This window comes from Dermacentor andersoni, chromosome 1, assembly GCF_023375885.2.
Source record: "Dermacentor andersoni chromosome 1, qqDerAnde1_hic_scaffold, whole genome shotgun sequence".
NCBI classification, from domain to species: Eukaryota; Metazoa; Arthropoda; class Arachnida; order Ixodida; family Ixodidae; genus Dermacentor; species Dermacentor andersoni.
Genome location: NC_092814.1, coordinates 116536028 through 116549129, shown reverse-complemented (window position 1 = coordinate 116549129; position 13102 = coordinate 116536028). Strand labels below are relative to the sequence as shown.

Sequence of the window (13102 nt, the reverse complement as noted above, 5' to 3'; positions counted from 1 at the left end):
TATTTTAAAAAATTCTGTTTCCATTAAAAGAGATCAGTGTATATATACATAGAAAATACCATAACATACGTGAAGATAGGGCCGATTAGCCACCGGAATAAGGCACGCAGATTGTAGCTGATATGAGTAGTCATGCACACAGATTCATGCATTTGCGTACAGATTTTGGAACTTCAGGGTTCATGCACCCCCTTGAAATCTTTGAAAACTGTTGAATTAGGAAAAACAGATTCAAGAGCCCTTAAAACTCCTTGAAAATAAATGTGCTCCTTGAATTACTTTATGGTCTTGGGGGCGACTTTTGAACATTCAAAATAAACTGCATAGGGGCTGTGCCATGGGCAAAGCCTATTGAAAAGCAATCCTAGATATTTTTTCAATTTTTTTTTAAGAGTGTCTCAAACGATAGCAATGTGGCATGTCCACAGCCACCAATGAAGGCTTGTTTAAATCACTGTTGCTGTCGTGAAGCTAGGCAACGCCACATCAAGCGACCAAGCCTGCCACCCTTTTGTTGTTTTGCTAGTTCGTTCACACTGCCACCATCACGGCTCCATTTCCGAGCTCTAGGCTCAGGAAATGTGTAGTGGAAAGTAATAGCAATATTTGGGTGGTCGCCTCATTCTCGGAATTTGAGCATACAGATCTGGAGTCTATCTCGATCCACATGGGAGGGAGAGCGTGCCAGCTGAATGCGTGCCAACTTTTAGGGCGAAGAAAGTCAAAACCGGACACGGAGGCGTCTTACACAAATGCGCGAGTGCTGCGGTGCCGTCACCCACCACCACCTTGAAACATGCGGCGACAGCTGCCTATCGCTGGAAGACAGTCGTATCATTTCAGCGATCTTTGCCAGACCTTGTGCGCGCTCCTGTCTCGAGGTGAGACCAGCTTGGGGCGTTCCCTGCTAGAATATAGCAATCCGAATATACCTACCAAATTTACTTAGAGAGCCCGATTTCGATTACCCAAATATGCTAGAAGTTTCACCCATGTGGCTTTCACGTGACAAGTATCTTTGGTTGAAGGCATACACTATTAACCATCATGCCAGTAGGCGATTGACATTCTTACAATGCATAGGCCAATTTCAAAAAGTGGCCTGAAGAGCTTGAAGCATGTGTCCAACTCTGCAGCGGCTTAGCTGCAATTTCTTGCAGCTGAAAAGGAGATTTTGCTATTTTTCGGTGTATGCATACGAATAAGGTTTGTTTCCCCCTCCTTGAATTTCGGTCTTTAGCATCCTTGAGATCCTTGAAATATCCTTGAATGTTGAGTCAAATGTTTTGTATGAACCTTAGATCTTGCTCTCAGCTAGTAATCTTAAGCATGCTCACAAACAAACTGCTACATGTGCTCGTGGTAGTGTGGCTGCCTACGGACACAAATGGCGCTCCAATGGCCATCAAAAGCTTATACGTGTGATCTTGGAGCAGATCGTCGATTAGCCACTCATCCGTGCATATTTGCAGCAAGTTTTCTGCGATAGCTTGCGGCCATTATCACACTGGCCTATGTCGAATTTTCGCCGCGGACACATTGCCTAAACTGCTTGGCCTAATAGGTGCTGCTTTGTCGGGTTGGTCAGGCGTCAGCAGCTAAAGTTACACATCGACCCATAGCTGTTCGTAGAGGCTATGCTACACTTGGAAAACCATCAAACCACCCTACAATGGAAGTGAGTGTATGGCATGGTACTAACGTTGTTCACAACCGCCATCGCCACCTTTGTGACCCACAATATTGAGGCAGCTTGTTCCAGACGCCAATCATAGAAACACCTTATTCTCGTGTCATAGCTTCAAGCATCATTAATAAGCGCAACACACATTTTGTGTATTCTGGTAAAGCATGTCAAAGTGCATGTGTCATTAGGAATGCACATAAAACATTAGCCATAACTTTTTGGTTATGGCAAATGGCAAATTATTTTAGCGCAGTTTTAATTTTTTGTCGGTATTACGTCTGGCCACATGGTCTTGTTCTCGCTAGTCTATGAAATGTTATATGATTGTTTGCAAAAGTTTCTTACCTACCCAAATAAAAGTCTATTTGCAACATACGGTGCGTGTTATACAGTCCGTGGGAAAACAAGCTTAACTTGCTGCTGCTGACTGTTTACCTTGTGTCTTCCTTTTATGTTGAGCAGCATTTATGGTTCTGCAGTAATAACAAGGTGTACCAAATGACTGCACCAAGCTTATAACTGCTGTACAGTTCCAAGTGTTACAAGCAGGCCAATTTTGCTCCTCATAAACTGCTCCAAAAGGCTGGTATGGTGGCTCCTAAACTGCTCCAGAATTTGTTTATGATTTAAAAGTTACTCCAGATTCTAAACTGGCTGGACTAGTACTGGATTGTTGTAGAAGTGTTTGTGAAATGTGATGGAAGCAACTACTTTGCTGGGTGAAACTGCACTCAGGAATGGCACAAAAAACAGTCTGCTTAATCTTGACTGTGCTGTTTGTGCTTTTGTGCTGACCAGTCTGGTGTTTAGGAAACAGTATATTTAATTGACTGTGTAAAACAGCTTTCTCCTTCTTTTGTTTATATGCTGAGGTTTCCTCCACAAAGAAATTTTTTAAATTCTTAAAGCTAAACACCAGGACTTATGCATTATGCATTCTGCAGCATCAATGCTGCATAGACATGCTGCTTCCTCTAGTGTCTGGCATAAGAATACAAACTGGTGTCAGCCCAAGTGGAGTGTAGCATGCTAACCATGAAACTGCCAGGGTAAGACTGTCTGTTACTAGGCAGTGCGTGTGATGGAGACTATGCATGAATGATGTGCACATTGCTCACCTTCCACCTAGATTAGTAGAACTACTACAGTGATGATGTCAATACATGGGGCAGATTTTATCACTACATACACAGCAACTGACCAATTTAAAAATTTTATGCAGGACTACATTAGTATATAGCGTCAGTTTATTTTTTCTGGAAGAATTGCTTTTACACCTGAAGCTGACAGGCCTGTGCGCACATTAGTGCTAGTTTACTGTGTGAAAATGCTTTTTGCATCCTTTTTCGTTGGTCCGCTGTTTTATCTGCACATTTATTGCGTATTTTCCTTGGCAGGCTTCCCACCACCAGGCGGGAAGCCACCACCCCTGCAACCAGCTGCTACAAAGCCAAGCCACACAAGCTTGGCACTTAGTGCTACCCGCACCTCAAGTTTTGCAGCTGCACTACGCAAGCTGGCAAAACAAGCAGTTGACCCTGTCCTTGGTAAGGCAATTTTTCAAATTCTCTTATTTTATGGGTCAGTCTTCATGTTGTTCACATTGTTTTACAAATTTGAAAATAAGTCTTGCTTGAGGGGCTTGAGAATTTATTTACTGATGAGTATGCTTAAAAATGATTGAAATTCACATCATTGTCATTACATTACAGTTTCAGTGTTAGTTTAAGTAGAAATAGATGTGTGAGGTTTTGGCTTATAACATCCTGCTTCCTTCTCGTTTCATTTGTTGTTTTGGGGTTCACTGTAATGTTTACATCCAGAGCTAATTACTGGGTGCTAAACTTAGCCAGCTTGACAAAAATAGTGCCAGGGTGTGGGCTGCATGCCCTTGCCATTTTATAGTGAATAGCTTTCTTTGGCTACTGTTTTGCCTGGTTTGGCACCAGTGGCTGGCTGCCTTGCCAGAGGGAAAGGGCAGTGCATGAGCATCGGAGGTCGGAAAAAGACAAAGCGTTCACTGTTTGGTTCCTCAATAGGTCACACCAGCACCTTTGTCGCTCTCCGAGATGCAGGCACTGGCATCATAGAAGGGAGAAGGTAGTGATAGGAAAGGAGTGTTACAAGCTGCCTTTGTCACTGAATGCTTAATAGCTCTTTAAGATATACATGCTCTTGCAGGAGAGCTTTTTGGAGTCTAAAGGTGTAGATGCTTGGTCCATGCTGCCTACGTGTCACATTTCTCTGCCTACAGAAAATTAGTGTAGTCAACGCCCATCGACAGCAGGCTCGGCTATTCACTTAGGTAATCATCTTCAGTGGTTTCAATGGGGATTTTTTATTGATTCACCCCTTCAATATCAACCTTCTTTTCCAAGTGAAAAATCTTTGTGCTTCTGTGAAGTTCAGGCTTAGTGCAATATTCAATAAAGAACCTGTCAGTGTCTTCATTGTCTAAAGTAGGGGTCTCCAAACTACAGCCCGCGAGCTGCATTCGAATCGTGGAGGCCTCGCAACTGGCTTGCAGCCAGCACAGGTCCTTTTGATGACGGCCAGCCCACAGCCTGTTCTTTCACCTAAGAGTGGGCCTTCTCCCCAAAAGCTTACATTGTTGCATTATTGTCTGGCATCTGGTTTCATTTCAGTTACCAGATCACACCACCTGATTAAGAAAAACGCTAGTGAACTAGTAGCTTCCATTGACCATTACATGAGGAGCATACGATGCACCAATTGACTGATCCCAGCCACCACGCTAGAACATGCACCAAAGCTTTCGTGACATCGTCTACACGTGCTGGGCTGGAGAGCTTGAACACTCATGAAAGCCTCAAGCACAACAGTTTCAAAGTCTTGCTGGTATATGCAATAAATTTTGGTGTCATTGTTGTTAGCAGATGGCGCAGCGGCATCAGAGCTATTCGTTTACTTTGACATTCATATTTGATGATTTCTACATAATTTTTCATCAGTTGTGAACAGATTTACTGTCATTCAAAACACCCAAATGTGTTGCAGGGGTTGTTTCTGATGAAAAATATAGCAATAGTCCTCATTTCTTGCTGCATACATGTTTCACATGTGGCGGTAAGCTGCCAAATCATGACTGTTAGCTTACTGTTATTGAAAAGAAAACTTGGCTCCGTTTGTAACGAGCTCAGTCCCGATGAATTTTTATACCAAGGTAATCGGGTCAGCTGCTCAAGAAAATTAGCTTTGTGGGCCATGTGAAAATGCTTGTGCACACTTGAAGGTATCGCATGATGCAACTTGTCTTAAATGGCAATGTTCTCCAATACATGAACGATTATTGTTTGCAAAAAGGCATACCAGTAAAATATAGCAATTAAAGCTGCATGGCTGCAATCGCATAGTATCCAAAGGAAAAATTGGATGACTTTTCAAATGCAGTGTCTCGGAGCATTTTGAAGTCTCATTTTATGAAGTAAGCCTATACGCGCCGTGCACGCTGACGGACGCGCCACTGGTGGCGGCTTTGCGCAGAACACGCGGGAGAGGAGCCTAGCGCGCGCCGTAGTTTGTTGTGTCGTTGATCGTGCTTCTCTGTCTTATTCACGTTTTCAGAGCAAAATAGGCAACACCATTCGCACGTGTTGGGTGGCCAAAGCTTCAAGGAATGTCGACGAAGAATTGTTGCAGGGTGGGGGGCTCAAATACCGGTGAAAACGTGCCGGTGATACGGTTCTAATCATTCCCGGCAAAGCCTCATCAGCGGGAGCAACGGTAGCAAAAATGGATCGTCGCTTCGAAGGGAAATTTCTTGTTCTCATCCTTTCCTTTGTCTCGTTGGTGTTTTTTTTCCACTCGATCATAGTTAGACGCGTGAGCAACGAAGTTCGTCTGCAGTGCAGCATGAGGTTTAAAGGCATTTCGTTAAAGTTCGGAATGCTGTTTTCCGCTTCTTTACCGCGTTGCGCTAGCTAGGCAGCACGACTGTACGAGCGCATTGCGTTGTATGTTAAAGCTACTGAAATTTGCAAGAACTGAAATTGTTGGTTCCATGTGGCGGGGTAAATCCTCGCACCAGCTGTCGCGCACTTCATGTTTTTACATCTATTTTATGCGTGGCTTCGCACATGTTTAACTGTTGCTAGTTGCTCCATGCATAACTCTTGTCGATTCTTTTGAGCTGCGAAGTTTTCACCCTGCCTTGTTTGTAAAGGGTATAAATCGCGCTGTGTTTTATTGGAATGATACCAACGAAGTGCTTCTTTAACAGCTTTATTCTTTTCGCCCGAGGGCATCTTAGATATTGTTTGCGTTCTTGGAAATATGTTTAGAAAATAGGTAGTTCAGGGCGAGAATTGCTAATAGCTGCTGCATATGGTATTTTTGTTCTATTTCTCGCTGAAAAGTTTGCGTCGCGTTTGGGAAGTCATCACACCTCGATGCTGCCTGAGCAAACTTAATACGCCGAGTGATTTGTTTGTTTCACAACGTAGTCCCTTCTTGCATGTGAGTTTTGTACTCAACTGAATTCTTTTTTATACTTACGCTGCAGACGACTAAACCGGGCCTTGCCGCCAGCGCTCATCTACCTTTACTGGCGCTGCTCTGCCTTCAAATATATCATGCGGCACCTCTCTCTAGTAACATAAAAAAGTACTGAAGAGTTAGTCAGTCTTTAGCTTTGCACGTTTCCAAGCAGCTCCCTTGGGGAATTTAAAATTGCACAAACTGCAGCGGGAACGGTAGTTCATCGGTGTATGCATCAGAATTGCATCGGCGGCACAGCACTAACACGCACTTTTATTAACCCATGTGTTTGGTGACTTCGTTGGCTAGTGTACGCGTTTCCATCAATAAATTGGCAATTGCTCTTCTTGAATTGAGTTCGACTGCACTTATTCGGCGATGTCACATGTATTCATCGGCAGAAAAATCACAACAGCATATGCAGAGATTGCACCGTGCGGATTTGGTTGATATATGTCTGTACTAACGAAGGGTGCTTATTATTCAGGTACAGAAGCAGCATTGCGGCAAGGGTAGAATAAAAAAAAAAACCATCGAGAGATCGCATCACCTAACAAAATTTATCGGCTAGTAAACATGAGCTCCGCGTCATGTAAATGGGGTTCATGGCATTTGTCTGCGGGCCACACCTTGCACGTATGTGGACCATGTTGTCCCAAACACCGGTAACATCGTGTTCATACCCGCTCCCACAGAGGTCAGCATCTTCCCTACAGCTGTCACCGCAGAAGCAGCAGCCTGGCACTCGAATAAAGGAGAAATCGCAGCCGCGAACTTCAGCCATCCTTGCTGCAGAGGGTTGTCGTCTGCTACTGCTCCCGCGTGTACTGTTGGAAGCGTCCGCTAGGCGGCTTTCAGTGGCGTCTCTATAGGCGGTGCACGAGGCCTATACCACAGAAACAGTATTGGCGGGTGTTATGTAATGCACACAAACAATTTTGCAATCATGTCGAATGGGCATTGTTCATTAAGATTATTTTAGCTGCAATCCCTCATATGTAGGGTAGACAGGTGTTTGTACCAATTGGATAATCGTCATCATCATCATCAGCCTGGTTATGCCCACTGCAGGGCAAAGGCCTCTCCTATATTTCTCCAATTACCCCGGTGCTGTACTAATTGTGGCCATGTTGTCCCTGCAAACTTCTTAATCTCATCTGCCCACCTAACTTTCTGCCGCCCCCTGCTACGCTTCCCTTCCCTTGCAATCCAGTCCGTAACCCTCAATGACCATCAATTATCTTCCCTCCTCATTACATGTCCTGCCCATGCCCATTTCTTTTTCTTGATTTCAACTAAGATGTCATTAACTCGCATTTGTTCCCTCACCCAATCTGCTCTTTTCTTATCCCTTAATGTTACACTTATCATTCTTCTTTCCATAGCTCTTTGCATCGTCCTCAATTTAAGTAGAACCCTTTTCATAAGCCTCCAGGTTTCTGCCCCGTACGTGAGTACTGGTAAGACACAGCTGTTATACACTTTTCTCTTGAGGGATAATGGCAACCTGCTGTTCATGATCCGAGAATGCCTGCCGAACGCACCCCAACCCATTCTTATTCTGATTATTTCAGTCTCATGATCCGGATTCGCGGTCACTATCTGCCCTAAGTAGATGTATTCCCTTACCACTTCCAGTGCTTCGCTACCTATCAGACTGCTGTCCTCTTCCGAGACTGTTAAACATTACTTTAGTTTTCTGCAGATTAATTTTTAGACCCACCCTTCTGCTTTGCCTCTCCAGGTCAGTGAGCATGCATTGCAGTTGGTCCCCTGAGTTACTAAGCAAGGCAATATCATCAGCGAATCGCAAGTTACTAAGGTATTCTCCATTAACTCTTATCCCCAATTCTTCCCAATCCAGGTCTCTCAATACCTCCTGCAAACACGCTGTGAATAGCATTGGAGAGATCGTATCTCCCTGCCCGACGCCTTTGTTTATTGGGATTTTGTTGCTTTCTTTATGGAGGACTACGGTGGCTGTGGAGCCGCTATAGATATCTTTCAGTATTTTTACATACGGCTCATCTACACCCTGATTCTGCAATGCCTCCGTGACTGCTGAGGTTTCGACTGAATCAAACACTTTCTCGTAATCAATGAAAGCTATATTAAGGGTTGGTTATATTCCGCACATTTCTCTATCACCTGATTGATAGTGTGAATATGGTCTGTTGTTGAGTAGCCTTTACGGAATCCTGCCTGGTCCTTTGGTTGACAGAAGTCTAAGGTGTTCCTGATTCTATTTGCGATTATCTTAGTAAATACTTTGTAGGCAACGGACAGTAAGTTGATCGGTGTATAATTTTTCAAGTCTTTGGCGTCCCCTTTCTTATGGATTAGGATTATGTTAGCGTTCGTCCAAGATTCCGGTACGCTCGAAGTCATGAGGCATTGCGTATACAGGGTGGCCAGTTTTGCTAGAACAATCTGCCCACCATCGTTCAACAAATCTGCTGTTACCTGATCCTCCCCAGCTGCCTTCCCCCTTTCTATAGTTCCCAAGGCTTTCTTTTCTTCTTCCGGCTTTCTTTACTTCTTCCCTTGAGCATGTGCTGATAAGTTTTTTGTCTTTTCTTTTCTGCCACTGCGTGACCTTTCAGTTCATATTCAGCGTTTGTGTGGTCCTTTTTGTTCCTTCTTTGGTCCATGTTTACATGCCTGCCTTTAAGTAACTGTACTCAAACTTACATAAGTCCTCTTTGCTGGAAAGCTTTAAACTGTAGAATTTGTCAAGGATAATATAGCACAATACACGGGACAGAAAGCAAGACAAAATAACACGAATGGTCTATTTTCTGTGTGTTGGACTATTTTATTCTTGACAATGCTCCACCAACTGGCCTACACTTCCACAGTACGGAAATGTGAGCACTATTTGCAAATTCAGCACGGATTAGTAGATATATCAAACTTGCGGTAAACGACAAACTGAAAAAACAAAAAGCCATTTGTAAAGAGTGATGATGCTTCTCAGACCTTGTCAATGACTTGTGGGTATTGGTTTAGTGCAGATAAAATGACTGTGAACAAGCAAAAAACTGGTGTTCAACTAGGAAACGTGAACAAGTTTTTTTTTTGGCCACTATTAATGTGTAATGTTATATATTATTTGAAATCAATATACCCACGATGACATAGGGGTAAAGAAAAAATAAACATTATTTTGCTCCTTTTCTGGTAGTTTTGCCAGAAGGTTAATGCATGCAATTAAATAAATAGTTTGATAGAAGCATGTTCCTTAAATGGAATAAAATTTTTAGTCTATGCCGTGTACTGTTGCTCAAGTTTACTAATTTATTTTTACAAGTTCTTGTTTCATTCTTTATCGTCCGGCCCTCCACACCACCACTGGTCACCTATACGGCGCTCCAGTTGAAAAGTTTGGAGACCCCTGGTTTAAAGGGTGCTCCTGTGATTTCCTTTTTTATTTTTTTACTAAATTATTTTGCTGCATAGTATTTTTCTTCTTGGCATTCGAAACTAAATGCAAAATTGCATTTATATATAGCACACACACACTAAAGTTGCTGAACTTTGAAGTACACACTTTCATACTTACTCAGTGAGGAAAAGAGAATGGACAAAACAAGTTGTAAACCAGTGAGAGCAATGCTTTCATGTATGTGTACCGAAAGCTCATCGAGTAAGCAGTTGAGGACATGGAAGGGGATGTACACAAAAGCATGTAGTGTTCCCTTCGTTGTCCTCATCTGTCTACAGCTTCAGTTATTTTTGCCTTGTAACAAGTCGAAGCTGTTCTTCTGGAAGTTTACATTTCAAGGTGGCCTTGTTGCTCCAGCCAGCACTTTCACTATTTGACAACATTGTTTTGGAGTGCATGCCATGCAGTAGAACCAAGTGGGAACTGGGCAGGGTGTACAAAAAAAGTTGGACAGCTGCTGGAAGTGGAAAAGGTGGTGCTGCTTTTAGTTCACAACAGGGAATATTCATAGAAAGTCTTAGCAAGGGTAGACACAGAGATTGTTGCACATTTTTTTAATGTGAAGTGGCACCCATAGTGTCACCTGTAACCCTTTAGGTAGTGTGCAACTTATTTCTGTGCTTGCTTTCTAAATGAAAAACCTGTAAAACTAAAATGCATTGCTTTTTCTGTTTTCATATCCTTTATAAGTAACGAACCAATCTCAGTGAACAGCATCTGTGACCAAAATCACTGCCATGCTGTACTGTAACAAACGAGTAATATAAGTTTCTGGAGCTCACAAATCGAATAAGCACTCTGATTTTGGCACTTCATGAGTGTTGGGAAGGCTTGCATGGTGCTAACAACCATTAAGAACTACATGCTCATTTCGCATCGCAGGGCCCCCAAGTAGCATGGTAGGTTCTGTCGATCCAGTATATCCTTTAACGGCAGTTTATGGGACACTTCCGTGCCATCGACATCTTTAGAGGCTTAATGAAAGTGTGCTAATTTCCAGAAGCAGTAAAAACACGTGACTTTTCGACATGGAAAATTTTTTCAGTTCCAGGCCCATTCTGTTAAGTCGTTCCTATTAGCTACAGTTCAAGCTAATGCATGTCAGACCATAAGCATTGCAGACTGTGTCTGCATGGTGCTCTGCTACAAGTGTAGGGGACGCTGATGGCTTGCTATTCTCAATCCCTGCTCTCAAGAAATAAAGGGCAATCTGCAGGCATCACCATGCAGTGAAGTAAACATCAGTACCACCTACTATGTAGTCCATGAAGTGCGGGTAGATCAGTGTGCGGGAAATGTTACCGCTACTACCTCATCATCCACTACCAAGGATATTCCTCCCCAAGGACAATGCTCACTGAACTAAATGCATGTCAGACCATAGCAAGACCATAACCTCTTGTAGTAGCTGCAGCTTAATTTCTTTTTTCAAGATATTGTACAGGAAATTGAAGTGCATCTAATAATACATAATAATAAACCCCTTTTGAAATTTGCAAGCATGCTTCACCACGCTGTACTTCTGTCCCATTAAGCATGCCTTAGGTCACAGTTCAGAGATTAAGTGTGAACTGTGTGCTCTGCTGTTGCATTCGATTTTATCACAGGAGTTACCTTGGTGCCTTCTGCACCACAAGACTGAAAACAACACAAGTGTTCTGATATAAGAGATTATTTTAAAGCTTACTTCAAAATTACTAGCATGGCAAACTACATTTCGGGAAAGCTTGCTTATGTGAAACTTAACCTCTTCTTCATGACAAGATGATGCTACCAGAGATACTTGTAGCACTTACAATGTAGCACTTACAAATGCTATGCATCCAGATATAAAACAGACTATAGCGAGACACACCCGAGCTGAATTTGTTGCTTTTTCTCGCTGAAAGGTGGCTCTTTGCATCTCCCAGGCTTGTGGTTTCGCTTGTGTATAGTATATATATATATATATATATATATATATATATATATATATATATATATATATGTAGAATGAAAAGCCTGTTTCTTGCTGAAACTTCCGTAGAAAGCTTAGGATGGGGCTAAGCACAATTTTACATGGTATTTGACATCATAGGATTAAGGGAATATGTGCAGCTTGCTAGTTTATAAATTGCCTCATAATGAGAAAGTGTTTTTGGCATGTTAAACCCCATAATTTAATTTTTAGTTTATAAATTTGTTGCTTCGTCATCTGCTTCACTTGCAGCCACCCACGTAGGATGTGTCTCATCTAGACAAATGGAGTCGACCCTTTCTTCTGCCATCTTAGCTAACCATAGCACAACAGGTTACGTAGCACAACGGGGGTGCAGGTTGGCGCACATCTCCTTTTCTAGCTCAGCTGTGACTGCGCATGGCTGTCAGTGTGACTGAGTGCATATGCAACCGACGCACCCTGTTTTAGAGGCAATTTACTGCGGGGGCAAGGACTGGGCGAGCTGAGATGGTATGGCACTGTGGCCGCTGTCTTCCTGTGTGTTTCGTTCTTGAGGTTGTGTAACCTCGAGTTTTGGAGACGCATTGAAGCGAGAGGCAGACAAATCATTCGCTCCCCACTGCTGCCGCATTTCATGATAACGTCTTCCTAATGTGGGCGACACTATCAAACTGCGGGGTCAAAGTGGACGCAAAAGCGTGGCTAGTTTTACTTTGTACTGCTGATGTGAAGATATCGTCAACATGACATTAAACCAAATATTTCGTCGCTAATATTAAAATTTAACAAAATGAATTTCTTTAAAGTCAAATTTTCTTTTTCCATTTGCCCAATAATTCAGAAAATTTTGCTGCCCCTTCCGTGTAGAAAAAATCTATTGGTACTGTGCTTATCTGCATAAAGCGTTGAATTTCAAGTAAAACAAATTACAATATAATGAAGCAAATTGCTGGTTTTACTGCCTTTGTTATATCGTGTTTTAAGTGTAATTTGTTGCATTTTGGGTTTCTCTATGCACGGAAACATTTTGTGCAGAATAACATTTAAGGCGATTAGACGCGTAACCTGTTTCTGATTGGGCTCCTCGCTATGTGTGTTAGGAATTAGAATATGTCTCATGCCTATTAGAATACTGAAAATCTCATTTTGAGTGGATATCTGTGAATGTTTCCTTCACCGTGTTTTGACAAGTTGCCAGGGGCCACCGATGGATTGCATGTAAACATTGCCTGCTCCTGGCATCCACTTCCAAGCGTGTGCTGAAAAATACACCTTTGTGTATACTGGCAACAGCCGCGAGGTTTCACTGTTCCACAAAATGCTGTGCAACCCCTATTCACGGCCGCTCACTAGAAACAAGGTGCGGCCTGCCGCATGACGCGCCGTCACTGGGTGAGGGAGTGACAAGCGGAGTTTTCAGTTGCGGCCGCTACTTTGGGTGGGGGTGCTGCACATCGGTAAACTTTAGCGAACGTAAGGCGCACGTTTCCAAGGGAGAAGCGGCCGTCCATGCGGTCCATGCGCCAGGAAGCAA

General features: G+C 42.9%; 1 protein-coding gene across 1 annotated transcript in view; it reads left to right on the top strand.

Annotated features, from left to right (window-relative positions):
- The window catches only part of LOC126543877 (uncharacterized), a 204754-nt gene that overhangs the window by 89808 nt on the left and 101844 nt on the right, over positions 1-13102 (top strand). The window contains exon 3 of the mRNA XM_050191008.3: positions 3085-3234. Within this exon, the coding sequence (XP_050046965.1) occupies positions 3085-3234 (150 nt within the window). The remainder of the gene's footprint in view (positions 1-3084; positions 3235-13102) is intronic.